Consider the following 25,913-nt stretch of genomic DNA (forward strand, 5'->3'; position numbering starts at 1 on the left):
ATAAGAAAAGCTCAGTAACAGAAAGATGTGTTTGCAGTTTGGTAATTTGTATGCAGGTCACCTCGCATTACAATGAGCAGCTCTATGATAATAGAAGGAATTCCAGGCTCCATGCCATGGCCCTTGATTTTACACAATAATCCATACAACTAAACACCAACAAGTAAAAAAAATGAATTTGGACATTCTCTCAGAATTTGTTGAATTTCCTTGGTTGGTTATTAAACAGGGTCAGTACTCAGTCCAAGAACTGGCATACTTCTGGGTACATCCTCATTTTTTAAAAAACCCTACGGGTACTATACTTCCCTCCCCATTACTCCTGCATTGCTCACCCTTAAAAGCTTGATGGTAATTAATTCTATAGAAAGAATTAAAAATGGCCTTGGGCCATCACCATAGAATCACTGGTTGTAACACAAAGCGTTCCCGTACTAGAGAAATGTGTTTGCATTTGTGGTTTCTCTCATGCCTTCAAATGAATGTTCCTACGTCATAACTACATCTGTTTAGATGCCTTTTTTCCCCTTGGGTAAATGAACAAAGGGACATGTTCTTAGAGCTTGCCTGATGGAAATTAACAGTCTACTTTCATCCCTGCCTTGTGTAGCTTTCTTTGAGTTGCTCTATTTGCTTATGCTCTCTTTCATAAGCTAATAGAAATCTAGAAATTATCACCACTTGGGCACCTTAAGAACACTGAGTGGAAATAAGACTTAATCTCCATCAGGGCCTTGAGGACTTTCACTAAAAAAAAACCCAAAAAACAATTTAAAGGAGGAGATTAGAGGATTAAAGACACATGCCATGGTAGAAAGCTCATGGAAGTGATGACCCACCGATTAAGTATTCACATTATTCATCATGTACATGAACTTGCAGAATGTGATTGACTGAAGTACCTAGATGTAAGTTCAATTTATCCTTTTGAACTTGCCCAGAAAGTTTGATATTCAAGACATAAATTTCCTCAGTTTCAACTTTTTATATTTTCTGCATGCATCCAAAAATCAGGGTTTCCAATATCATACCAGTAGGCACATACAAATGAATGGTAAGGCATATAAACTGGCTGAAAGAGAATTCCCATCAAATGTCAACCAGGCCACAGAGACAAACAAGTCTTCATTTGTTAATAAGCTGCTACAGTCAGAGAACTGAAAGTTAACCAAGGGTTTCTCACAAGTCTCATCATGAAAGCACAGTATTAAAATCCAAAAGAAAACAGTAAAAAGTTGTGGGTACACAGTTTTAGAAAATAAATGAAAACAAAAAGTACTTACACTTTTGCTCCGAGAAAGCAAATCACAGGTATTTCTTTTCATGGTGGTGCTTTAAGTAATTCAAACAGGCAATAGTTGTTTTCAACGTCACTGCTCTCACTGCAACAATTATCCACTCAAAAGCCAATTGGCATTCTGAAGAGAAAGGCAAGGAAATGTTTAATCAAGTATATGATTAACACATGCTCTGAAATGCTGTCTTAGAGTAGGACAGTAATTCTTCAATTATTCATCAAAACAGGTTAAAATGGTGCTGTGTTTAAAGCAGTAAAAGTATACACGAGCAACATTTCCAAAACAGTTTTTGTTAAATGTAAGTTAGAGAAATCAGGCACCATCTGTTTCTCATTAAACATTCAAATGTACATTTCTAGTGGATGAAAAAAAAAAAGGTATGGTAGCCACGACCTAAACTTACACGTATGAAATGAAAATGCATACTGATTTGTGTATGTGCTGATCTGGCTGGTATAGCTACGGACCCCTCAATTTTCCACTAAGGCAGGGGTCCCCAACCCCCAGGCCGTGGTACCATTCCACGGCCTGCTAGGAACCAGGCCGCACAGCAAGAGGTGAGTGGCGGGCCAGCGAGCGAAGCTTCATCTGCTGCTCCCCATGGCTTGCATTACCGCCTGAGCCATTCCCCCACCCTCTTCCATGGAAAAACTGTCTTCCACGAAGCCCGTCCCTGGTACCAAAAATGCTGGGGACCGCAGCATTAAGGGATCGCTAAGTTAGCTTTGTTCACTGCTGGAATTTTACCTACATCTGCAAGCCCTCTGACCACCGCATAATGGTCTCTTGCTTCATTAGCGATAATCTACAGTACATGGAAGACATTCCAGTGGCTCTTCAGTAAACTTAGTGTAAACATACCCCTTCGGTTCAAAGAGGATGCAAGGAACGGTTGAGAGAAACTGTTTACCTAGTCAAGCAGCAACCATTAAAGAATTATTCTACAGCAGTTGCCACATGAATATGATATCCTCATTGCCTAACCTTCACTTTCGCCAGACATTAAAAAGAAAATTCTGTTTTGAGCTTCGAAGAAAGAGCACATAGAATAGTTAGATGTGTTGTGTTCATTTCTGATATTCAGCTATATCTGGACATGATTTACATACTTATAGGGCGTATTTGCATTTGTGTTGAAGTGCCTTTTGCCAAAGAAGCTACTCTGAGGGAAAGAGGATGAGGCAGGCAGGCCTGAAAAAACCACAAGAACTCTGACATTGTACGTATAGACTGGTCCTAACAGCATGTAGTTCTGTCACTTAGATTTGTTCTAAGCTTCTCAGAAGACTTGTGTCTGAGATTGAAGGAAAACAGTAACAGTGAGCAAGGTCTGAAAAAGTTTGTTTTGCTCAAATGATTGAAAAATATCAAAGTGCAAAGTAGTGTGAGTTACACACTGAAAAACATAAAACAAAATAACTATACAGACTTTTAAAAAAAACATACAAAAACTAAAGGAGAGAGGACTCCAGGGGAACACAGCGTCTGTGTGGGCCCCTGGGGGAGGCCAGCCTAAAGCAGCACGAGAACCCAGTGGTCCCCACGGGAGCGGACAGGGACCTTCACCCAGCAACCCGCAGTAGCGCCCTCTCAAGGCTCAAAGATTTGTCTGAACACGTGTGAGTCACCCCTCAAGATTTATGAAGATAAAAGGGAGATGCCTTTAAGGAGGCCAGAGATCCCACAACAGCAAAGTGGAGCTGGAGGCAGAGAAATAGAATTTACTTTTGCTAAGAATATCCCTAGATACGACTTGGGGACCCAAATGGCAGTGAGGAAGAAAGCCTGTTTCTGGGGTTGATGAAAACGCTTCCTGAGGTTAGAGAAAAATACACAATCAAATGTGAGTTGTTAGAATAAAAATAATTTCTTTGAGTATGCATGGATTTTGCTTAAGCGAGTGGGGATTGGAGGGAGGAGTTGACCCACAAATGCTAAGTTCTCAACTACTATACCTCCAGGAATTTAGTCATCTTTACTGATTAGTTATAATGCCAAGCATTTCATAAGTTCTCAGAAAATGTGAAATTATGTTATTCACCTAGATCAATTTAAGAAGTGAACAGAAATAATATAAACTGTGAACCAAATATTACATATCTAGGGAGGGGGAAAAAATCAGCTAAATGCTGTGGGAAGCTTACACACTATCAGAGAAAAACTCATTTGAAATATTTAATTATTCATTATTTAATGAGTACCCTTAAGGGTAACCATAGAATAGTTGCCCCAGTGGACTAGTGACTCAGTGGTTTTAAATTAACTAATCAGTCAAATCAGACAAATGATGGATTTGACCTGGTAAGATTTGCTGAATTAATCAGGTTTTTAACAAATTTTCCTTGACATATTTAAAGACCATCATTAAGAGGTACTTTCCTATAGGAATTTAGAACCTGTAGAAATCTGAATAGACAAAGGGATTTAACTGAAAACTGTTGGCTAAAGTGATGGCCCTTCTCAGCCTGTTTACCTAGGAGGCAGCAAGGCCTTGCTAAGAGTATGGATCTTGAAACCAAATAGACAGGTTAGAATTTCAACTCTCCAATGGCATTCTGTGTAGTATTAGGTAAGTTACTTAACCTCTCTGAGCTTTTTCCAGATCTGAAAAAGAGAGATAATAACACTCATGTGTGCAGGAGCTTCAAGAGGGCAGAAGGGTAAGACATGGAGATCACCTTCCTCCCCACAAATACATCAGAAATACATCTACATGTGGAACAACTCCTACAGAACACCTACTGAACACTGGCAGAAGACCTCAGACCTCCCAAAAGGCAAGAAACTCCCCACGTACCTGGGTAAGACACAAGAAAAAGGAAAAAACAGAGACAAAAGAATAAGGATGGGACCTGCACCAGTGGGGGGGAGCTGTGGAGGAGGAACGGTTTCCACACACTAGAAGCCCCTTTGCGGCGGAGACTGCTGGTGGCGGAGGGGGGAAGCTTCGGAGTCGCGGAGGAGAGCACAGCAACAGGGGTGCGGAGGGCAAAGCGGGGAGATTCCCACACAGAGGATCGGTGCCGACTTGCACTCACCAGCCCGAGAGGCTTGTCGGCTCACCCGCCAGGACGGGCGGGGGCTGGCAGCTGAGGCTCGGGCTTCGGTCGGAGCGCCGGGAGAGGACTGGGGTTGGTGGCGTGAACACAGCCTGAAGGGGCTAGTGCGCCACAGCTAGCCGGGAGCCCGTGAAAAGGTCTGGAGCTCCCGAAGAGACAAGAGACTTTTTCTTGCCTCTTTGTTTCCTGGGGCGCGAGGGGAGGGGATTCAGAGCGCCGCTTAAAGGAGCTCCAGAGACGGGCACGAGCCGCGGCTATCAGCGCGGACTCCAGAGACGGGCATGAGACGCTAAGGCTGCTGCTGCCGCCACCAAGAAGCCAGTGTGCAAGCACAGGTCACTCTCCACACCTCACCTCCCGGGAGCCTGTGCAGCCCGCCACTGCCAGGGTCCCGTGATCCAGGGACAACTTCCCCGGGAGAACACATGGCGCGCCTCAGGCTGCTGCAACGTCACGCCGGCCTCTGCCGCCGCAGGCTCGCCCCGCATCCGTGCCCCTCCCTCCCCCTGGCCTGAGTGAGCCAGAGCCCCTGAATCGGCTGCTCCTTTAACCCCGTCCTGTCTGAGCGGGAACAGACGCTCTCGCGCAACATACACGCAGAGGCGGGTCCAAATCCAAAGCTGAACCCCGGAAGCTGTGCGAACAAAGAAGAGAAAGGGAAATCTCTCCCAGCAGCCTCAGGAGCAGCGGATTAAATCTCCATAATCCACTTGATGTACCCTGCATCTGTGCAATACCTGAATAGACAACGAGTCATCCCAAATTAAGGTGGTGCACTTTGGGAGCAACAATATATATATTTGTTTCCTTTTTCTCTTTTTGTGTGTGTGTATGTGTATGCTTCTGTGTGTGATTTTGTCTGTATAGCTTTGCTTTTACCATCTGTCCTAGGGATCTGTCTTTTTTTTTTTTTTACTTATAGCTTTAGCGCTTGTTATCATTGGTGGATTTCTTTTTTGGTTTGGTTGCTCTGTTCTCTCTTTCTCTTTATTACTTTTTAATATTTTTTAAATTTTTTAATAATTATTTTCATTTTTTTATTTTAATAACTTGATGCTATTTTATTTTTTTCTTTCTTTCTTTCTTTTTTTCTCCCTTTTATTCTGAGTCATGTGGATGACAGGGTCTTGGTGCTCTGGCTGGGCATCAGACCTGTGCCTCTGAGGTGGGAGAGCTAAGTTCAGGACATTGGTCCACCAGAGATTTCCCAGCTGCACATAATATCAAATGGCAAAAATCTCCCAGAGATCTCCATCTCAATGCTAAGACCCAGCTCCACCCAAAGACCAGCAAGCTACAGTGCTGGACACCCTATGCCAAACAACTAGCAAGACAGGAACACAACCCCACCCATTAGCAGAGAGGCTGCCCAAAATCATAATAAGGTCACAGACACCCCAAAACACACCACCAGACGTGGACCTGCCCACCAGAAAGACAAATTCCAGCCTCATCCACCAGAACACAGGCACTAGTCCCCTCTACCAGGAAGCCTACACAACCCACTAAACCAACTTTAGCCACTGGGGGCAGACACCAAAAAACAAAGGGAACTACGAACCTGCAGCCTGCAAAAAGGAGGCCCCAAACACAGTAAGTTAAGCAAAATGAGAAGACAGAGAAACACACAGCAGATGAAGGAGCAAAGTAAAAACCCATCAGACCAAACAAATGAAGAGGAAATAGGCAGTCTACCTGAAAAAGAATTCAGAGTAATAATAGTAAAGATGATCCAAAATCTTGGAAATAGAATGGAGAAAATACAAGAAACGTTTAACAAGGACCTAGAAGAACTAAAGAGCAAACAAACAATGATGAACAACACAATAAATGAAATAAAAAATTCTCTAGAAGGAATCAATACCAGAATAACCGAGGCAGAAGAACGGATAAGGGACCTGGAAGATAAAATAGTGGAAATAACTATTGCAGAGCAGAATAAAGAAAAAAGAATGAAAAGAATTGAGGGCAGTCTCAGAGACCTGGGACAACATTAAATGCACCAACATTCAAATTATAGGGGTCCCAGAAGAAGAAGAGAAAAAGAAAGGGACTGAGAAAATATTTGAAGAGATTATAGTTGAAAACTTCCCTAATATGGGAAAGGAAATACTTAATCAAGTCCAGGAAGTGCAGAGAGTCCCATACAGGATAAATCCAAGGAGAAACATGCCAAAACACATATTAATCAAACTGTCAAAAATTTAATACAAAGAAAATATATTAAAAGCAGCAAGGGAAGAATGACAAATAACATACAAGGGAATCCCCATAAGGTTAACAGCTGATTTTTCAGCAGAAACTCTGCAAGCCAGAAGGGAGTGGCAGGACATATTTAAAGTGATGAAAGGGGAAAACCTACAACCAAAATTACTCTACCCAGCAAGGATCTCATTCAGATTCGATGGAGAAATTAAAACCTTTACAGGCAAGCAAAAGCTAAGAGAATTCAGCACCACCAAACCAGCTTTACAACAAATGCTAAAGAAACTTCTCTAGGCAGGAAACACAAGAGAAGGAAAAGACCTACAATAACAAACCCAAAACAATTAAGAAAATGGTAATAGGAACATACATATCGATAATTACCTTAATAGTTAATGGATTAAATGCTCCAACCAAAAGACATAGACTGGCTGAATGGATGTAAAAACAAGACCCTTATGTATGCTGTCTACAAGGGACCCACTTCACACCTAGGGACACATACAGACTGAAAGTGAGGGGATGGAAAATGATATTACATGCAAATGGAAATCAAAAGAAAGAGAGTTTAATTAAGGAAACACTCCCATTTACCACGGCAATATAAAGAATAAAATACCTAGGAATAAACCTACCTAAGGAAACAAAATACCTGTATTCAGAAAACTATAAGACACTGATGAAAGAAATTAAAAATGATACACGTAGATGGAGAGATATACCATGTTCTTGAATTGGAAGAATCAACATTGTGAAAAAAGACTATACTACCCAAAGCAATCTACAGATTCAATGCAATCCCTATCAAACTACCAATGGCATTTTTCACAGAACTAGAACAAAAAATTTCACAATTTGTATGCAAACACAAAACACCCCGAATAGCCAAAGCAGTCTTGAGAAAGAAAAACGGAGCTGGAGGAATCAGGCTCCCTGTATTCGGACAAGACTACAAAGCTACAGTAATCAAGACAGTATGTTACTGGCACAAAAACAGAAATATAGATCAATGGAACAGGATAGAAAGCCCAGAGATAAACCCAAACACATATGGTCACCTTATTTTTGATAAAGGAGGCAAGGATATACAATGAAGAAAAGACAGCCTCTTCAATATGTGGTGCTGGGGAAACTGGACAGCTACATGTAAAAGAATGAAATTAGAACACTCCCTAACACCATACACAAAAATTAACTCAAAATGGATTAAAGACCTAAATGTAAGGCCAGACACTATAAAACTCTTAGAGGAAAACATAGGCAGAACACTGTATAACATAAATCACAGCAAGATCCTTTTTGACCCACTTCCTAAAGAAATGGAAATAAAACCAAAAATAAACTAATCGGACCTAATGAAACTTAAAAGCTTTTGCACAGCAAAGGAAAACACAAATAAGATGAAAAGACAACCCTCAGAATGGGAGAAAATATTTGCAAATGAAGCAAATGACCAAGGGTTAATCTCCAAATTTTACAAGCAGCTCATGAAGCTCAGTATCAAAAACAACAAACAACCCAATCCAAAAATGGGCAGAAGACCTAAATAGACATTTCTCCAAAGAAGATATACAGATTGCCAACAAGCACATGAAAGAATGCTCAACATCATTAATTATTAGAGAAATGCAAATCAAAACTACAATGAGATATCATGTCACACCAGTCAGAATGGCCATCATCAGAAAATCTACAAACAGGGGCTTCCCTGGTGGCACAGTGGTTGAGAGTCTGCCTGCGCATGCAGGGGACACGGGTTTGTGCCCCGGTCTGGGAAGATCCCACATGCCGTGGAGTGGCTAGGCCCATGAGCCATGGCTGCTGAGCCTGCACGTCTGGAGCCTGTGCTCCGCATCGGGAGAGGCCACAGCAGTGAGAGGCCCGCGTACCGCAAAAAAAAAAAAAAACATCTGCAAACAATAAATGCTGGCGAGGGTGTGGAGAAAAGGGAACCCTCTTGCACTGTTGGTGGGAATGTAAATTGATACAGCCACTATGGAGAACAGTATGGAGGTTCCTTAAAAAACTAAAAATAGAACTACGATAGGACCCAGCAAGCCCACTACTAGGCATATACCCTGAGAAAACCATAATTCAAAAAGAGTCATGTATCACAATGTTCATTGCAGCTCCATTTACAGTAGCCAGGACATGGAAGCAACCTAAGTGTCCATCAACAGATGAATGGATAAAGAAGATGTGGCACATATATACAATGGAATATTACTCAGCCATAAAGAGAAACGAAATTCAGCTATTTGTAGTGATGTGGATGGACCTAGAGTCTGTCATACAGAGTGAAGTAAGTCAGAAAGAGAAAGACAAATACCATATGCTAACACATATATACGGAATCTAAAAATATATATATATATATGGTCATGAAGAACCTAGGAACAGGTTGGGAATAAAGACGCAGACCTACTAGAGAAGGGACTTGATGACAATGGGGAGGGGGAAGGGTAAGCTGGGACAAAGTGAGGGAGTGGCATGGACATATATACACTACCAAATGTAAAAACGATAGCTAGTGGGAAGCCGCCACATAGCACAGGGAGATCAGCTCGGTGCTTTGTGACCACCTAGAGGGGTGGGATAGGGAGGGTGGGAGGGAGGGAGACACAAGAGGGAAGAGATATGGAGATATATGTATATGTATAGCTGAAGCACTTTGTTATAAATCAGAAACTAACATACCATTGTAAAGCAATTATACTCCAATAAAGATGTTAAAAAAAAAAAAAATCTGCCTGCCAACGCAGGGGACACAGGTTCGAGCCCTGGTCTGGGAAGATCCCACATGCTGTGGAGCAGCTAAGCCCTTGCGCCACAACTACTAAGACTGCACTCTAGAGCCCGCGAGCCACAACTACTGAGCCTGCATGCTGCAACTACTGAGCCTGTGCTCTAGAGCATACAAGCCACAGCTGCTGAGCCTATGAGCCACGGGGCTGAGCCCGCATGCCACAACTACTAGAGCCCATGCTCCACAACAAGAGAAGCCACAACAATGAGAAGACCGTGCACTGCAACTAGAGAAAGCCCACACACAGCAATGAAGACCCAAGGCAGCCAAAAATAAATAAAACAAATAATTTTTTTAAAAAATTAAAATATAAATAAATAAAAATTTAAAAATAAATGTGATGAGAAACTATGGGAGGATTCTGAGCAGGGGAAGGATATGATCTGACTTAAACTTTAAGTGGCCCAAATAATCCAGATAATTATAATCTGGATTCGAGTAATCCAGATCATTCTGGATGTTGTATGGACAGTGGACCATGGGAGGGTATCAGGAAGATGAGTCAGAAGGCCTTTGCCATGAGGCCTCTCATGGTTGATCTCTTCTGATGAGAGGTTAATCTCCAAATAAAGTGTTATTTATATGTGGTCAAAAAAGAAATACTCGGGCTACCCTGGTGGCGCAGTGGTTGAGAGTCCGCCTGCCGATGTAGGGGACACGGGTTCGTGCCCCGGTCCGGGAAGATCCCACATGCCGCGGAGCGGCTGGGCCTGTGAGCCATGGTCGCTGAGCCTGCGCGTCCGGAGCCTGTGCTCCGCAACGGGAGAGGCCACAACAGTGAGAGGCCCACGTACCCCAAAAAGAAAAAATATATATATACTCATGTGTGTTTGAGTTTAAATGAACTAACGTGTATACAGCAGTGTCGAGGAGTACAGTTGTCACATAGACAATGCTTGACTATCACCATCATTATCATTGTCATCGTCCATCATTACTACATTTTTCTCCTCTTAATATCAAATGACAAGCAACCACACATTTTTCCCCTAGAAGTTCCAAACTCTTTTAAATAAAAGAATCTTGGGCAAATATACTTTCAATTAAGCAGTAATAAATAATGTATCCGTTCAGGTCCCATGAGTAACAGATAGCACACTCATATTAGGATCATTTAAGGAGGGTTTAGTAAAGAGACAATCTTAAAAGATGTGCGTAGAATAGAGGAATCCACGAAGGATGGTGAAGTAGCTGGAGCTAGCAATAATGGAGTTATTACCACCGCAGCCTAAAGGGACAAGGAGAGGGATGGGTCAATAGTCCCTAGGAGGAGACAGTCATAGAGTGGGCTCCCTTGAGAAGGGAGGTTATTATCTGGGATGCAGCTAGCCTCAGGTGACCCTGAAGGGAAAGAGATGAGGGAATGAACTTCATTTCACTCTCCTCCATCCCTCTGATGTCCTGCCGGGACTCCCCATCAGGTAAATGCAACAAAGCCAGAGGGCAAAGAAAGCTGCTGCCTGCACCTCAGTGTAGGGTACACCTCCCAGGGCAAAAAGCCTGCTAGGGTCGGGCAGGGAGAAGGGTGGAGCTGGAGGGGACATGAAAATCTGATCTGCAGTCTATGAAGAAGACGGTACTTTTCTGATATCTCATCTCATCGGAAGAAAAACATCTATCATTTATCTTTAATCCTCCCAACAACTCTTGAGATAGATACTGTTATTATCCCCATTGCACAAAAGAGCTCCAAGAAGTAAACTGCCCAGTAAATAGTAGCAGAACCAGGATTCAAACCTGATTTGTCTGACTTCAAAGTCCATGTTTTTGCCTACCCTGACATCTTGCTTTGCTGCCAAAATCATGGACCAATGCATTTTTTTATTGGAATGTAGTCGATTTACAATGTTGTGTTAGTTTCAGTTGTACAGCACAGTGACTCAGATAGATAGATAGATAGATAGATAGAGATATAGGTATTCTTTTTCAGATTTTTTTCCATTATAGGTTATTACAAGATACTGAATATAGTTCCTTGTGCTGTAATTAGGTCCTTGTTATTTATCTATTTTACATATAGTAATCTGTATTTGTTAATCCCAAAGTTATAATTTATCCTTCCCCCCTGCTTTCCCCTTTGGTAATCCTAAATTTGTTTTCTATGTCTGTGGGTCTATTCCTGTTTTGTAAATATATGATATCGCTTATATGTGGAATCTAAAAAAAAAAAAAGATACAAATGAACCAATGCATTTTAATTATCAAAAAGTGGTAACCTTTGCAAGCATCAAAGCTGAACCTAAACAAAAGAATGTTTGATAAAAAAGGTCTCCTCTCAGGAAGGCAGTTATCTTCGCTCCTACAAATTCCTGCCTCAGCAAAGATCATGCAGTGAGACAGCAGAAATGCTTTCTCCCTCCAGGTGCACTAAAAAGCCAACCAGGTGGGGGAAGACCCGCACAGGCAATTTCATTACTAGAGGAGTTTCCACATAAAAGTTAATTAGGGAGAAAGAAGAGTCGGCTCCTGCAGAGAAAACACTTCAGAAATAAAAATGAAGAGAGCATCTAAGTCAGGTACAGGGTGCTGGCACATTCAGAGACAGAATCTGAGCTGGAGCATGGGGATAAATTTTGCTACTTCGATGCAAGGAAAGGGAGTTAAAACAGGATCTTTCCTAGAGACTGAGGATTTATAGAGTGGAAACGCCTCACCGTACACCTCACCGGTCAGCCTCCTGAACTGGGCATCAGAAGAAATTGGTTCCACTTGCATCACTGAGTCGTATACACAAGCTGGATGGCGTTAGGAAAATCCCTTATCTTTTTTCTTCTACCACTTACTTGCTTCTCTGTAAAGATAACAATATTTCTACAACCCAACTCATGGGGTTATTATGGGGGTGAATTAGATAATGTCTGAGAAAGTTTTCTGGAAGATATAAAGTTCCCTGCAAATGTCAGTTAATTCTATTCATTTAAACATCAAATGTGTCAATGCACTCTAAATATGAGTGGAAAAGGGTTCTAACTATCTGCAAATACTAGAGAGGCTAGTAAGTGTATTTTATATATTTCAGAGGAATTTTTTTTTATTCTTTACCTCCTTTGGAACTAATTTTTTCTTCTGCTTGATAATGTATGTTGTGATTGCTGAATTATAAAGCCACTCAAATGCATTAATTTAAAATATACATTTATTGAGCATCTCATATGTGCCTGGTAGTGTACTAATCTCTCAGATATCCACCAAACTTTCTAGATTCAGGGAGAAAGGATTATTAGGGTGCAGTTGCCTATGAATGATCAAGGGATAATATATTTTTCTCCGATTTAATGTCTTCTCTACCTCATCAAGATAGATTTGTCTACGGCTGCATAAAATAGACATGAAAGTAAAAACAGGATAGGCATTCTCTTTCCTTGACTAGATTCTAATCTAGAAAGAAAAATGCTAGATATGGCACATATGAAAAAAGAAAAAAGGTCTGATCAGGGCTTCCCTGGTGGCGCAGTGGTTGAGAGTCCGCCTGCCGATGCAGGGGACACGGGTTCGTGCCCCGGTCCGGGAAGATCCCACATGCCGCGGAGAGGCTGGGCCCGTAAGCCATGGCCGCTGAGCCTGCGCGTCCAGAGTCTGTGCTCCGCAAAAACGTCTGATCACTATAAAAGACAGTCACAATGAACTGCAATAAAAACAAGCTCAATTTACCAAGAATCATCCACCAAAATCCGTGCAGGCAAGAAATTAGGAGGCAGCAATGCAAGAACTAAATACTACAAACATTAAAAGAAAAGAAGCCTATGAGGGGATAAAAATCAGACTTTTCATGAAAGTTTGAGTTTTTGCCATAGCTCCTAAGTGCCCACTAATTTTCCCTCCCCACACATAAGGTGGGTAACTTAGACATTTGCCCCAGTGTCCCTCTGCTAAATCTGTGATAGAGACAAAGGAAGAACGTAGAGTTCTACTTTCTAAAGTTGTGAATTAAGAGAAAGGGCACCTTCTTAGTCCAGATCTAAACATTACCATAGTAGTTTCCTGCTATTTATATCTCCTTTTTTCTAGGGTACCCTGTGGAGGCTGTCTGTTATCTGAGCGCCTGCTAGAAGCTGTAGAATCTAGAAAGAGTTCACAGTATGATGGGGAAATTGAGGTATAAGAATGTACATAATCTGCCTAAGATCACAGAGCTACCTCCTGGGACAAGGCAGGAATTAGACTGAGGCTTCTGCACTGTGTCCAGTGCTCTGTCCAGCTGATGAATCTGCCCTGTGCAGTGGTTCTCTTTAAACTTGCTCCGTAGGCCAACCCACCTACCCCTTTCAGTGTGCCCAGCAAAGCTCAACAACTTGGTTCTTGCTAGAGTCAGTGCAATCCACCTACAACACAAGGATGGCGCTGTATTACCAGGTCACAGCTCCTGCTCTGGAGGGTGGGCCCCTTCAGTGACCTCTGCATGGACCCAGAGGTGTTTCAATCAGAGGACCCAGGTAATGTGTGATTTACATCTTTAGTCTGACCTTGTCTCACACTCTATTCCCCAACACAAACCATCCACCCTCGTCTGAATGGTCTAATCCCTCCAACACCTTAGCCATGTGCATTTCCATCTCCTATCCCTATGTACACATTCTTAGTGTTCTTCTATCCTCCACCTTTCCGAATTTTTCTATTCTTCGAGGTCCCGCAAAAGTTCTACCTTTTAATGACAATTTGCCCTGTGGCTCCAAGTCACACAGTTTTCTGCTGTCTCTGAATTCTGACAATAAAGGCTATGTTGCACCACAAAATCATATACTATCTTCCATTTTTTTCACTAATTGTTTTATAGGTTTAATTTTTGCTTCCTCAACTGGGGGTTGAAAAAAGTACATTTTAATGCCTTTTCCACGCTGCAGGTTATATGATTGTAAAATACGAATTCTAAAGGTTGAGAGTAATTCGTTATCATTCCTTTTGCCCTTTCTATAGTGTTTAACATAGTGTTGAACACTCAGCAACCACTTAACAAAATATATTTTAAAAATATAAGTATAGGGCTTCCGTGGTGGCGCAGTGGTTGAGAGTCCGCCTGCCGATGCAGGGGACACGGGTTCGTGCCCCGGGCCGGGAAGATCCCACATGCAGCTGAGCGGCTGGGCCCGTGAGCCATGGCCGCTGAGCTTGCACGTCCGGAGCCTGTGCTCTGCAACTGGAGAGTCCACAACAGTGAGAGGCCCGCGTACCGCAAAAAAAAAAAAAAAAAAAAAAAAAAATAGAAGTATAAATCCATAAGAAAAACATGAGCATTTAAATTAATAAGCAGTATAAAACTGGAAATAAAAGTATATCAAAATGTGGAAAATATTCAACCTCAGTATTTACGAAAGAGATGAAAATTAAAATCTCAAGGTTTTTGCTTGTGTTGCTTACAAATCAGCAGAATTAAGTTTTTTAAAATAAAATGCTTGGTAGTGGTGTTTATATGATGAAATATGCAATTCATATATTACTTATCAGATTCAAACTAACATAATTCTTTGGAAAGGAGTTTGATAATAAAGTACCATAAACTATAATGGTGTTGTATATTTTGACATAGTAATTCAGGAAGTAACATGAAATATGCAAAGGCATTAGTAGCATTGCTAATCATAATTATAAAAATTTGGAAACAATTTAGATGTCCAGTAGTAACGGAATAGCCAAATAAAATACAAGAAACCTCATGGTGTACCATGCAGCTAAAAATAGGTTTTTATAAGATATTTTAATTACAAGAGAAAATTCTGCTATGATGTTAAATGAAAAGAGCAAGATTAAAGTTGTATATAAAGTGTGATCCTCTCTCATACCCTGATTCTCTTGTGCTTCAAATTTATGCATTTGAAAGCCTGCCAGATGTCTCCACTTGGAAGATCCACAAACATCTCAAATACAACATGTCCGTGTATGAACTCAATATTTTTTCTTTCTTCACTCCCAAATACATTCCTTCTTGTATCTTGTCCCTCTCAGTTACTGGTACCACCATCCGCCCAGCTACCCCAGCCAAAATCCTGAGCCTCTCCCACTCCCTGTTCACCTGTGCTCAATCAGTGGTCACGTCCTGCCAGAGTACCTGGCAAAGATTGCTCAGCTCTATCCTCTCTTTGCAGGTTTCCCACCACTACGATCTTTCAGAGTTCTACCTACACCATTTCAGCTACATTGTAATACGCCTCCTTGTCATCAACACTGCCTGCTGTCCCTCCATACAGCATATTTCACTCATTTGTTATACTGAACCACCTGTAGTCCCCACACACATTCTGTGCTGCTTCCTGCCCCTGTGTTCTTGTTCTTTTCCTCTTCCACTTCCCTATATCCTCTTCCTTCCTTCTTTACTTGACTATTTCTGCTTCAAGACTCAGCTGAAATGTCACCTCCTCCTGGAAGAGTTTCCTGATTCTCCCACTATCCCCAGCCCGGTCCCCACTGCCAACCTTGACCAAGGTCCCTCTCCTCTCCCCGCCCACAATGCCTTCTGAATGCCCCCAAATGCATATATGCCAAGTTATACTGCAATGATCTGTGTCTCACTGTCACTGCCATTCTAGACTCTAAGACCCTTGAGGGTAGATAACATTTCATGTTTGTATACACGATCACCACATAACATACCCTCAATATATATTTTACTGAATTCTGCCAAACTGAACTGATTCCCCTGGCTAGAATTATGAGAAGGAAAGCACATGTCGTCTCTACACTAAAAAAAAAAAAACCAAATATTTCCCTTTGTAGTTTATACCCATCCCAAACCATCATTCTATTGCCTTCTCCTCCCCCCAAATAATAACAGCAGTCCCTCTTCTTCATTCACCAGACATTTACTAGACACTTGTGGTACCCAGTCAACTGTGCTAGGGTCCAGGGATGCAAAGATAAATATGATAAAATCTCTCTCTGCAAGGAGCTCGCAGACTAGAGGGAGAGAGAGACGAACAGCACAACACAGTAAGTGCTCTGACAGAGGCTCAGAATAGCTGGTGTGGGACCCAGAGGAGGCAGAAAGTGATTCATACGCCTCATGGCTTCAAAGTCTGTTCCGAGTTATTCTGCTCTTGCGAATGCTTTGCTTTAAGTTATTCAAATACCACTTCATATACTGATGTTCTTCCCCAGGTAGAGTGAAAGGAACATGGAAGTTCGGCCAGGCAGTTCCTTTCATCTCTTTTGCACATCTGGTCAGACCTCTGTCTCTGCAGAGGAGGCGGCTATGGAACTCCACACCCAGAAAACGTTCTGTACATGCCCCTCGAATGTATAATATACAGGTGATCACACTCACGTAAGAGAACACAAGCCACTTTTGATTTCAGCACGAAATTATTATAAAATAACTGATGTTTTGGAAAATGAAAGCACATCATTTGGCTCCTAGGTAGCTCAATGCTTCAATTCCAAGGGTATGGCAATGCCAAAACACCCACTCTTTCAACACTTCCCCTGACCAGTATTTCAAAATAGCCCAGCTGAGCTGTTTAGCAGCAAATAAATTACCTCTTTCTAGGATTCCATGATTTGCGGCCTTTCCCCCACCTGAAATAATTGCAGCTCCCTAAAATACCATTTTCCCCATAAATACAAGGCCAGGGACTTTCCAATTCATCTCTCACAAGTGTAAGGTCTGTTACTTGAGAATACCTTACTCTGGTTTTAGCGTCCTGCTGAAGTAGGAAAGTTACAACAGAAGCTTCTTTTCAACAACTTTTCTAACCATATCCCTCCCACTTCCTCATTATGGTGCCCTGCAGGCCTGGGCGGTGGGAGGTGACTAGAGCAGTTTTGTCATGTGAATCATAGGACAGCATGGTACGTAGTCTGCTGGCCTGAGGCCAAGATGGAAAGAGCCTCTGGGATGTGTCATTGCCAGCTAAATTATAACAGATCCATTGAGAGCCTCAGGACAAAAACCCCTGAGTCATCATGTGGGGAAACAAAATGACAGCAAGACAATTTTCACAAAATCTCTGGTTTAAGCAGCTCACTACCTACAAACGAAGGTGGAGTTCACTGAAGCACTGAGGTTTCTGCTTTTTCAATACTTTCCTGCCCCATATCAGATTAAAGTAAAAGTCCACCATCTGAGTACTTTTAAATTTGAGAAGCATTCGAATGGCACTGTCATTGAAGGCTGTAGGATGTATGCACAGACTGTGGTCTACAAATGATGCATTACAAATCATAATCAGTACTTTTCATCATGAGATGAAACATAGTGGAACATGTTCTCAGTTCTGGAACATGCACTATTCTATCTCTCTAGTTAAAACAAGAAAAACATTATGTAGGTGATAGATGGATGGATGGATGGATGGACGGATGGACAGACAGATGAGAGAGGCAGACAGAAAGGGAGCTGGGGAGAAGAAGAGGGAGAGGGAGAAGAACAGACACCCACGTCATATATCCTGAATTCTATTATGTAAAGCTTTCCAAATCTGAGCTGTAGAACTCTCATCTCTAAAGTTACAGTGAGCCAGACCCTTTCAGAAGTTTCTTTTTAAACCAACACATCCCTTTGTTCTTTAGTTGCTTCCATTTATCTGTTAGCTATGAATCCTACCTTTTATTTTCCTGCAAAATCTACACTGTGAAAAACTCCCTTAAGACAAATTACAGGGACTTCCCTGGTGGTGCAGTGGTTAAGAATTCGCCTGCCAATGCAGGGGACATGGGTTCGATCCCTGGTCCAGGAAGGTACCACATGCCACGGAGCAACTAAGCCCGTGTGCCACAACTACTAAGCCCGAGTGCCACAACTACTGAAGCCCGTGCACCTAGAGCCCATACTCTGCAACAAGAGAAGCCCGCGCACGGCAACAAAGAGTAGCCCCCGCTCGCCGCAACTAGAGAAAGCCCACACGCGGCAATGAAGACCCAACGCAGCCAAAAATAAAAAGTAATTAATTAATTAATTTAGAAAAGGGGGAAAAATCTTAAAAAAAAAGAGACAAATTATAACTGAATTATCTTAAGACCTAGTAGTGCTATTGGTTTAGATTACATGGGATACAATTAGAATTTGAAGAAAACAAAATAAAAAGGTTAAAAGAGACTAGGGCCGTTGGCAGAGCACCACGCAGATCTCACCGAAGGCAGGCGTATGAAAGCTTTTCTAATGAGGCTTCAATAGAACAAGTTTTATCCTAGCATCCTGTAACTCAGTACCCTCAAGCTATCATCTCTCCCTGATTAACAATTGCTACCCAAGGAATCATTGCCTGAAAATTGTATAAACAGCAACAAAACAAGGCACAAAATGAAAAAGTTCAATGTTAACTAAAATAAACATAAACAAGGAAATTAAAATAACCAAGAAACCAATGACTAGGAGTAAAAACCCAAACCAACGGGTTCTCTGCCCCTTACAAAGTGACGACCTATTATCATCCTTCAAGGGAACAAGCCCACTGTGCTGGAGTCACTAACACGCAGACAGCGAAAACTGTACATTGCCTCTTAATTTTAGTTGAAGCCAAGGAACAAATTTTTAATCAACAGGAAAAAGTAGTGTTTTTTAATGTTGAGGTTAAAACAACTGCAGAAAAGAAGCTAGAAAATTAATTTGGATTTTTTATTTTTGTTCCAAAGTTTCTCTATTCTAACCATTTTGTTGTGGGCATTAAAGGTTATAAACAACAAAGTCAAGATCTATTATGGCAGAGATTATAATGCTCTTCTACCAAGAGAGAGTCATTTTCAACATTTTCTGCCTCTTTCATATTCAGGGTATATGTAGGAGATAGAGTCAAAAGTATTTTGATATAAGATATTGTAATATCCTAAAATTCCTTCTTTTGGAATGAAGTGAGCTAAAGATCTTTTCATAAGAATGAAAACTGTTTGGAAAAAAAAGTGGCACTCTACTGAAGGGGTTGACTTGATTCTATCTCCTACATATACCATGAATATGAGAGAGAGTGGCATGCACATATATACACTACCAAATGTAAAACGGATAGCTACTGGGAAGCAGCCGCATAGCACAGGGAGATCAGCTCAGTGCTTTGTGACCACCTAGGGGGTGGGCTAGGGAGGGTGGGAGGGAGGGAGATGCAAGAGGGAAAAGATATGGGGATATATGTAAATGTATAGCTGCTTCACTTTGTTATAAAGCAGAAACTAACACACCATTGTCAAGCAATTATACTCCAATAATGATGTTAAAACAAAACAGTAGAATGTATAATACAAAAAAAAAAAAAGATATTACCTGAAGGAGAAGAATTTACATTAGAAAACAGAAAGGTAACCTAGTGAATGGGTAAAGATATTTGCAACTTATATGTCTGTTAAGGGGTTAATATCCAAAATACATAAGAAGCTCATACAATTTTTTTTAACCTGGTTAAAAAAAAATAGGGAGAGGACCTGAATAGGCATTTTTCTGAAGAAGACGTACAGATGGCCAACAGGCACATGAAAAGATATTCAACATCACTAATCATCAGGAAAATGCAAATCAAAACCACAATGAGATATCACCTCATTGGAATGGCTGTTATCAAAAAGACAGGAAATAACAAGTGTTGGTGAGGATGTGGAGAAAAGGGAACCCTCTTGCACTGTTGGTGGGAAGGTAAACTGGTATAGTCACTTGGAAAACAGTATGGAGGTTCCTCAAAAAATTAAAAATAGAACTATCATATGATCCAGCAATCGCATTCCTGGGTATATATCCAGAGAAAACAAAAACATTAACTTAAAGAGACACATGCACTCCAATCTTCATAGCAGCATTATTTACAATAACCAAGATATGGAAGCAACCTAAGTGTCCATCAACAGATAAATGAATAAAGAAGATGTGCCGTGTATACACACACACACACACACACACACACACACACAAACTGGAGTATTAGTCATAAAAAAGAATAAAATTTTGCCATTCACAACAACATTGATGGACCTGAAGGTTATGCTTAGTGAAATAAATCAAAGACAAATATTGTATGTTTTCATTCATATGTAGAATCTATAAAATAAAACAATGAATATAACAAAACAGACTCACAAATACAGAGAACAAACTAGTGGTTACCAGTTGGGGGGGGCAAGATAGGGGAAGGAGATTAAGAGGTACAAACTGCTAGGTATAAAATTAATAAGATACAAGGTTGTAATATACAACACAGGGAATATAGCCAATATTTTATAATAACTATATATGGAGTATAATCTATAAAAAATTGAATTACTGCATTGTACACCTAAAACATATAATATTGTAGATCAACTAGATACTTCAATTTTTAAATCTAAATAAATAAATAAAAGAAATCTTATTCAGAGATGAAAAGGAAAAGAGCAAAGTGAATTAGTGCAACAGTATGACTTGGAATTAGTCATACCTGGAGTCAAATTCTGTTTTGGCCATTTCCTAATATTGTGGCCTCGAGGACTCTGTTTAACCCTTTTGAATATCAAGTTCATGGTCAATATAAATGTAACCATTGAAACCCATGCTGCAGGGGTACAGTGTAGACTAAATGATGGGCTGATGGGTCAGCACATACTAAACATTTTACCCGGATCACAGGAGGTGTTCCTTCAATGTTACCTTCATTTTACTTTCTTTGCCCTTTACCTCAAGGAAGCAAGCACCGGGTTTTTTAGGAGATTCAGATTTTACTCACGCTGCAAAACTGTTTCATTAAAAATGGACTCTTCCCAGGATTATTATTCTGCAGTCACGCTGGCAGAGAGTGAGAGGAGCCTCTTCTAATTCTCAGACACTCAAGTGCAGCACAAGATTTAATCTTTACTGTCTGTGTCCAGGCCTAAGCTCTTCCATGGCCTCCTGTAAGGTCAAATGAACATTTCAAACCTTACAGCCAGAGCTTTGAAATTGTTTGATGCTTGCTTCTTTAAGTACTCTTTGATGAGTTTCAAAAGGAACCCTATCACTTTTCCAGCAAGAATTGTGCCATCCACTCTCAACTGGTAGCACTAAGCAGCTACCAAGTTCCTCACAAACTTGAAAGGCTCTAAGTATAGAGAAAGGACAAGCAGAGAACCCTGATGCACAGAAGACAACGCATCTTGGTTCACCATGATCTCCATGATTACCCAGTAGCTGTTTGGAGCCTGGTTGCTCTAATTGGAGCCTGTGCTGAATCATCGCGATTCATGTGGTACCCATCTGGCACCTGAAATTAGATTGTGTTCCCTCTGCATTCATAATGGTGAGGAAGGGTGGGGATACATAACAGAAAAACCCCTTAAAGATTATTTTGCTAATAGATGAATTTCTTAGTGAAAAAGGAGAACAGCAGTTTCTTTTCTAAGGATGTGGCTCTCTTTCATCACCTAATGGTCTATTATCGATAGCTCAATTTTTTTAAAAGGCAATGCTATTTGGGAAACTGGAGTTTTATCTTTAAAAATCTCTCTAATTCACTGGAGGAGTAATATAAGCTAAAGTGTATAAGCTGCAAAATAAAACCAGATTTAATGTCTGAAATCTAAGGAACCAAGAAAAAGAAACTTGGAGCTAAAAGGATCTTTAAGTTTCTAGATCATAATATCATACCATGGTATATCATACCATATTATACTGTACCATAACAGAGATATTGTTCCTGACCATCCTATTCTTAAATATTACTAAGGATTGAGAGCCCTTAGCCCACTACATTAGATAGATTTTTTTTTTTTTTTTTTGGCAGCACCATGCAGCTTGCAGGATCTTAGTTCCCCGACTAGGGACTGAACCTGGGCCCACAGCAGTGAAAGCGCAGAGTCCTAACCACTGGTCCACCAGGGAAGTCCCTAGGTAGAATTTTTAATAAACACTTTTTTGTTGGGGGGGAACCAGTTTGTCACTTATATTTGGCATAAATCACTCTATTACAATATTTCAGATCCTTAAAAACTTAATAATTATTATTATTAATTATAAAAATAAATATAATTTATTCTTGGCTATTCAGCTTTTAAAGACCAAACTATCCTGGCTCTGCTACTTATTGTGTGACTTTGGGCAAGTTATCTGACCTCTCTGTACCTAAGTTTTTCTGTCTGTACACTAGAACTATGATATCTTGCTTCAAACCATTGTTGGAAGGAATACAGAATTCATAGAGGCAAAGTGCCAGAAATAGTGACAACACAAAGCACTCATTAAGATATCATCATCCTCATATCTCTTTCTTACTCTTAAGAAACTATGATTTGTTTACAGTGAATGTACAGTAAATGTGTGATGGGGACCATTATTTTGAAAATAATAATCCAACACTTTTGTATTCACTCTAAATCATGCTGCTCTGTAGGTACCCCATTCATTGAATCAGTTATTTTAGCCTGGCCCCTGGCGAGGAAGCACAGAGATGATTAAAACCCCAGATACGTGGTAGGAAAAACCAAATCCGCTCTACACCCCTCACTGGATTTCCTCATACCAACATAGGGCAGAAATATTGTTTTAGGAAGAATGGGAGTCTAGGATAGCACCCAGAGGGCTTCTTCATAGGCTGGTGACACTGAAGTTATCTTAAAGTCTCCGTGTGCCCCTAGAGGGGAAAAAGGAGATGGATGATAGTGATGGCTGGAGAACTTGACAGAGTGATGGTTTGAAGAGGGGGTAAAGTGACATTAAAACTAACAGCTGTAGGGTAGATTTCCCAAACAGGGGATCAGATGAAAACTATAGCCAAACCTGAGGAGAACTGCAGCCCCAGCAAGAGTTGGGTGCCAGCCTAGTCAGTGAAGAGAGCTGAGTCCCGTAAAAGCAATTCCTGTTCTTTATTTATGCAAAGAGGACAGAATAAAAAAGTATTAAGCCAGCTTTTGGTACTTCAAAAGTGGAGGCAGGAGGGACTACAACCAAATCACTGCAGAGATCAAATCATTGTATTTTAGTGATACAAAAACACTAAAATGGAAATGGCATACGACCCAAAGTTGCCTTTCTCCCAATGCTATGAGAACAATAATCATTGTATTATTTTAATCACAAACATTTACCAGGCATTTACTGTGTGCCAGGCAATGTTCTAATCACTTAAAATGTATTAACTCATTAAATTCCCATAAAATTCTGTAAAATGGCCTCTATTTTAATATCTAATTTGTAGATGAAGAAATAGAGGCAGAAAAATGTTATATAACCAGGCAAGATTACATGACTAGTAAATTTTGAACCCAGGATATGTAAGTTTCCTCCTGTACCCGGAGGCCATTTTGTTTTTTTAGGGAAGGCGCCAGACTCATTGCAAAGGAGAAAAACAATCTTTATCTAGAGCAAAACTTTGAATTATCTTACCCCCTTATCAGTGCAACAGTAGTCCTAGAGCTAAACGATTGATTATAGGAAATAAGAAAAGCCACATTGTTTCTATATTAGAATTGTAGTGAGTAAATTTTGACCCTTTTATAGAGTTAGTCAATGTAAGTATACCAAAGTTTCCAATATAAGATAGGAATTTCAGTCTATTTCATTCTCCTTGCTCCCAAATTGAATTTGAAGTAGCCAAAGAAACACAACAATAGGAAAAACAGGGAAGAGTGCCATAGATTTAGGGAATTTCTGTAAAATAGCCCACAGGATCCAGACTGCCTGTGAGTCCATACACTCTGGAATGTGAGAAGAGTTTAATAGTAAGAAATCTACTTTAAAAAATTCATCATAGCACTAGATCAAGGAAGAAGAGAAACATGTAATCCTCCCGAAAAAAGTCTTTAAAAAGCATGTAAAAATACCTAAACATTGAATCCCAATTTTTAAGCTTTGATTAAACAGTACTATAAGGCATACCTTCCTCAAATAGCCAATGTCTTGCTTGATGAAAGACCAGAGACATTCCCACTGAAGTCAGGAGCATGAGGACACCCACTGTTACCACACTTAGTTAACAGTATCTTTAAAGTGCTAATTAGTAAGTCTAATAGAAGCGAGTCATAAATATTGGCAAAGAGGAGGCATATCTATAGTTATGTGAAAATCACGAACTCTTTATTTTAAAGACCCCCCAAAATATAAAGTTAAAAAAAATTTTTTTAATGTTTAGTAAGGTGCGTTGGTTACAAACCAATGTTTTCCTATATACCAACATTTGGAAATGTAATAGCAACCAAACAACAACAACAACAATCTATAAAACTAGGCACAAAGAAGATTTGGGGGGTTTTGTTTGCATGTTCCTTTACAAAGGTACAAGGAATACATAGGGGAAAAATATATAAAACTTTCTTGAAGGACATAAAAGGAGGCACACCAAAAAATAACATGTTTCTGAAGAAGAAAGAATGTGCGATTCTAATCATGTGCAGTTTCAACATGAATTATTTATCTATTTATTTATATTTAAATATTTGTTATAGAAACTTTCAAAAATACACAAAGGCAGAGAAAATAGGATCATGAACCCCAAGTACTCATCATGCAGCTAACAGTAGCAAGCTTTTTGTAATCTTGCTTTATCTACCCTAACATGCACTTTCCCCACTATACCTTCCTGCCTGCATAATTTAAGACATCATATAAATAAACATGTAAGTATAGGTAGAAAATTTCTAAAAAACAACAATAACAAAGGAAGAATTTCTATAATAATTAAAATAATTTATCCTGGTACCAGAGTAGAAGAAAATCCAGTGGAACTGAAAAAAAAAAAAAAAAAGATACAACTATATATATGAATTTGATATTTGATAAAGGTAACATTTTTCTTTAACAGTGTTTAAAGCATAGGTTACTCTATCATTGGGTTGAGACAACTTGATAATCATTTGGGTACAAAATACCTTCATATTAGGCCAGAAAATATTCCAGATGAATTTAACATTTAAATGTGAAAAATAAAGCCATGGAAGTAGCAAAATAGAACATTTGTAAATATTTTATTTCCTTAAGGGTACAGAAGGTCTTTCTAAGCATTGTATGTGCCAGACACTTTGCTAAGTGCATAAACTAGGAATAGAATGACTTAACTAATTTTGAAAATAAAAAAATTTATAAATATTTTAAAATATAAAACATAAACTAGGAAAAATCATGGCATATTTTACAGATGAAGTTACAACATGAAGAACTCTTAAAAGTCCATATGAAAGATAATCATGCCCCAGTAGAAAGAGAGGCAAATGAAAAGGCAAATTCACAAAAAGATAAATTAAAATTTTAAATTAACATGTGGGAAAAATCAACTTCGCTAACAAGCAAAAAGGAGGTAAATAAAACAAGGAGATGCCCGATTTTGTCCATTAGATAGTACATTAAAATAAAAAATAACACTGAATGTAGGAGCATTCATTTACTGCCAGTGGGAATACAATCAGTACAATATTTCTAGACAGGTTTTTGGCAAATATATCAAAAACCTGATAAACACACTTACCCTTTGAATCAGCATGAGAAAAGGATACAGAGATGTATATGCAAAAATAATGATCAAGTGCTGTTCATAATAGGAAAAAATGTGAACGAAGTAAATATCTGACCACAGAGGATTACCTAAATTAATATTTCTATAAAAATGAAAAGGAGGGCTTCCCTGGTGGCGCAGTGGTTGAGAGTCCACCTGCCGATGCAGGGGACACGGGTTCGTGCCCCGGTCCGGGAAGATCCCA

General features: G+C 40.1%; 1 protein-coding gene across 11 annotated transcripts in view; it reads right to left on the reverse strand.

Annotated features, from left to right (window-relative positions):
- The window catches only part of PDE4D (phosphodiesterase 4D), a 1,449,034-nt gene that overhangs the window by 1,116,986 nt on the left and 306,135 nt on the right, over nucleotides 1-25,913 (reverse strand). For all 11 annotated transcript variants that reach the window (XM_067730739.1, XM_067730741.1, XM_067730740.1 and 8 more), the window contains one exon: nucleotides 1,284-1,418. In XM_067730739.1, the coding sequence (XP_067586840.1) occupies nucleotides 1,284-1,325 (42 nt within the window). In that variant the 5' untranslated portion in view covers nucleotides 1,326-1,418. The remainder of the gene's footprint in view (nucleotides 1-1,283; nucleotides 1,419-25,913) is intronic.

The sequence above is a fragment of the Pseudorca crassidens genome, chromosome 3 (assembly GCF_039906515.1).
Source record: "Pseudorca crassidens isolate mPseCra1 chromosome 3, mPseCra1.hap1, whole genome shotgun sequence".
Classification (NCBI taxonomy): Eukaryota; Metazoa; Chordata; class Mammalia; order Artiodactyla; family Delphinidae; genus Pseudorca; species Pseudorca crassidens.